Source organism: Belonocnema kinseyi, chromosome 2 (assembly GCF_010883055.1).
Source record: "Belonocnema kinseyi isolate 2016_QV_RU_SX_M_011 chromosome 2, B_treatae_v1, whole genome shotgun sequence".
Lineage (NCBI taxonomy): Eukaryota > Metazoa > Arthropoda > Insecta > Hymenoptera > Cynipidae > Belonocnema > Belonocnema kinseyi.
In genome coordinates this window covers 11,858,489-11,861,807 of record NC_046658.1, presented here as the reverse complement: position 1 = coordinate 11,861,807, position 3,319 = coordinate 11,858,489, and the positions used below count along the sequence as shown (strand labels likewise).

The 3,319-nt window shown below is 36.9% G+C and overlaps 1 protein-coding gene across 5 annotated transcripts in view; it reads left to right on the top strand.

Moving 5' to 3' along the window:
* Positions 1-691: 691 nt before the first annotated feature.
* The window catches only part of LOC117167940 (tax1-binding protein 3 homolog), a 212,299-nt gene continuing 209,671 nt past the window's right edge, over positions 692-3,319 (top strand). For all 5 annotated transcript variants that reach the window (XM_033353196.1, XM_033353195.1, XM_033353198.1 and 2 more), the window contains exon 1: positions 692-924. In XM_033353196.1, the coding sequence (XP_033209087.1) occupies positions 868-924 (57 nt within the window). In that variant the 5' untranslated portion in view covers positions 692-867. The remainder of the gene's footprint in view (positions 925-3,319) is intronic.

Sequence of the window (3,319 nt, the reverse complement as noted above, 5' to 3'; positions counted from 1 at the left end):
TTATTGGAGTTGGTCAAAATACACCTAAAAACAAGATAAATACATTTACACGATTATCCTTGCAAAAATTATGATTGTAAACTAAAGTTTACTCAGCTTATAAACAGGCGTGCGCTAAAATTATAGCTATTTACATTTCATATCAGACGTCTTTTTTTTTGCGTGGTTTAACGTGCGCCATTCTGTAGAAAAACGGGTTCCTAACCTTACTTTCATCTGGATCGTATTTCGCTTAAATGTATTTAAGGAAATTCTCATAGGCAATTTAATTACATATTAGCATAAGCGTCAGACCCCAAATATTTAAATTATATTATTATAGTGATAAATATGAGTACTTACTTCGCATAATCTTGAATTAGAATTTGGTTCTCATTTGTCACGTCTACAATTTATTATCCATTTTAAAAGTCTTTCGTTTTGTCCTAGTGGAAAACGGTACAATTTAGATCCATCTTTGCTTCTATTTTGACAAAACGGAGCACTGCAGCAGACCATTTTTCTTATATTCTAAGCTTCATTTTAATTATAAACCAGGACATGCTTATCGCATGGTTTCCTGCGAATTTTCTAGGAACCAGAATGGCGGTTGCATATTCCTGTCTAATATATTACCCTACCCTAGTTTGGCTACTCTTTAGGTTGTCATGGTAACCAATATGAAGGTTGTCGCACGTGTCGCAGCTTGAAACTCTTTAGTACGCCCAAATGGTCAGACCATAGCCTGTTGAATCATGATTTAAATACATATTGTTTTGTTGCATCAGAAACAATATTTGATTATTGTAGTTGTAATATCCCCATAAAGAATTATACAATATAACTAAAAAAGTAATTTTTTCTACATAGCCAAAATTAGTTTTCAAAATGTGTGCAAAAATGGCTTTTCAACACCAAGCTGGGACGGCTATGGAATGTTTAAGCGTAAGTATATAGTTTCTATGATTTTTACATACTAATAATGAAAATAAATATACGAGATAAATTTTTCGCCGGCTATATTTTTCATCCGACTGTGGAAATAATTTATAATAGTCATTTCTGAAAAAATGATTTATTCTGAGTATGAATATAGTTATTTTCAAATTGTTGGTCAAAACTTTTTGGCGTTTAAACTGATTATAGTAACTAATAAAAAGACGCATAAAAATGCTTAAAATACACGTGATCTCTATAAGTTTTTATTGGCGTGATGTGTGATGTCAGAGGTTTTGCAAGTCCCATACCTATGTCAAAGATATAAACGTAGATGCGGTGCGGGCTTAGCTGCTCGCCATAGATATAGACGGCGCGTCCGGCGAAAAGTCACTTCCCCTCTACACGCCGCCACCCGTAGATAGCACCCACGAAATCCCATCGATATATTTTGCAAAACAGCAACTTGGAGCGCTTTATGCAACTCTCAGTAGGCCCCTCGAGGCGCTCTAATGGTTACTTAGCTCGGACAAGAACCATTTGGATTGAAAGTAAATTCCCAATTAAAACATTTCTACATTTATAACTTTGCAAAACTTGATTATTTTAATAAATACCACAAATATAAGACGATGAGTAATTTATATTACGGTTTCATATATTCATCACTAATTCTAAAATTATTAATTATAATTTTCATTCTATACATTGTCTATATATAGTTCTTTAATATTATTTAGTTTTTATTTTTATTTTTGTGGTCTGCAATTTCTATGGATTTTTTTAGACTATTCGTCTAATCAAGTTCTCGTATTTAATTTCCAATTTCTTAATTATTGTATATTATAATGTTTTTATAAAAATATAATTTTAATTCCAAGTAATAGGAAAATTGTTCTTTCGGTTTTTAGATGTTAAGACGACAGTTCCAAGCCAGATTACGTTTCGCATTGGCAAAAAAAATTAGACAAACAGAATTTCACTGGCACATTCATAAAAAATATGTTGCATAAAATATATATTAAAATAAACTTTAAATTCTTATAATTGATACAGCTTACTCGATATATATATATATATATATTTCATAAGGACAACCGCAGGATTTTGCCGGGAGCGGGTGCTAATCCGAAAAATTGCACCCGCTTCCAGCGAAATCGCGGTAAAATTTCAGCCACAACCACGTCTCACAACCATGAGATAGGTGGTTGCAGTCTGTACAGAAATCAATACGACGATCCAGCAAAAGCCTCGTGCACCCTAAGAACACGGAGCGACCCAAGGACTACCGCCTTCTGCATTTTTCCCGCAAGTGTTTTAGCATATTGTTGACACGCAGGGATGCTTTTAGTCCATTAGCGAGTGAAAGCTTGGCACCTCCAAGAGCGCCAATGATAAGGACGATTAGTTTAACAGAATATTCCGGGTACAATCGTTGCAACTCCCTTATAAGGTCTCTATACCTCTCTTTCTTTCCATCCTCCTTGGCTATGATGTTTTTGTTAGCTGGTGCCGAAAATTCGATAACGAACATGTTTCGCTTCTCGAAGTCAAGAAGAACAATGTCAGGCCTCGAGTAAACAACAGAAACTATTGTCGAGAATATAAAGTTCTAGTATATGCGGCACTTCCCATTCTCGACAATTGACTCGATTTCCCTAGGAGCATTTGGAGGAGCGATATTAAGGTTAATGCCGTAAGATTGACAGAGATGGTAATAAAGCACTCTTAGTGCCGCATTGTGCCTTTGAATGTAGGTCGTTCCCGCGTGAGTCGAACAACTAGATAGTATGTGAGCTAAATGCTCGGGGCGTGCATGGCACGCCCTGCAGCTATCATCAGGAATGTCTTGGCTCAAAATGTGGCGACGGTATGTTAAAGTGGAAGTGACACCGTCTTAGCATGCAAAAATGAAACCCTCTGTACCAAACTTCAATCCGGACGATTTAAGGAAAGCAAACGTTAGCTCACAAGACACTGACTGATCCTTCACATTTCTGTGGAAGATACCGTGTATCCTGTTATCGAGGAGCTGTTCACGAAAGTTTTTCTCTTGTGCTTTCTTAATCCGAGCTTTCAGGGCTTTGTTCGTCGCCGACAGTTCGGAAAACCAAATCTGCCGGATGAGACATTTGTATCTGCTTCGGAGAGTTTCCTTTACAGATGTCACATCCTGAATGCGGATCTGTGGGAGCCCCAGGTATGTAGAAGTCTCTCCAGCGCAAAGGTGTCGTATGGCGCTTCTATCAACGAGCTCAGGATCTTCAGGGATCCATTAAGTTTTCCTCGCTTCAAATAAACTTTGGCGCATTTGCCTAACCCAAATTCCATTCCAATTTCCTTAGTATATCGTTCGACAATCCCCAGAGCTAGATGCAGTTGCTCTCTGTTTTTAGCATAGATC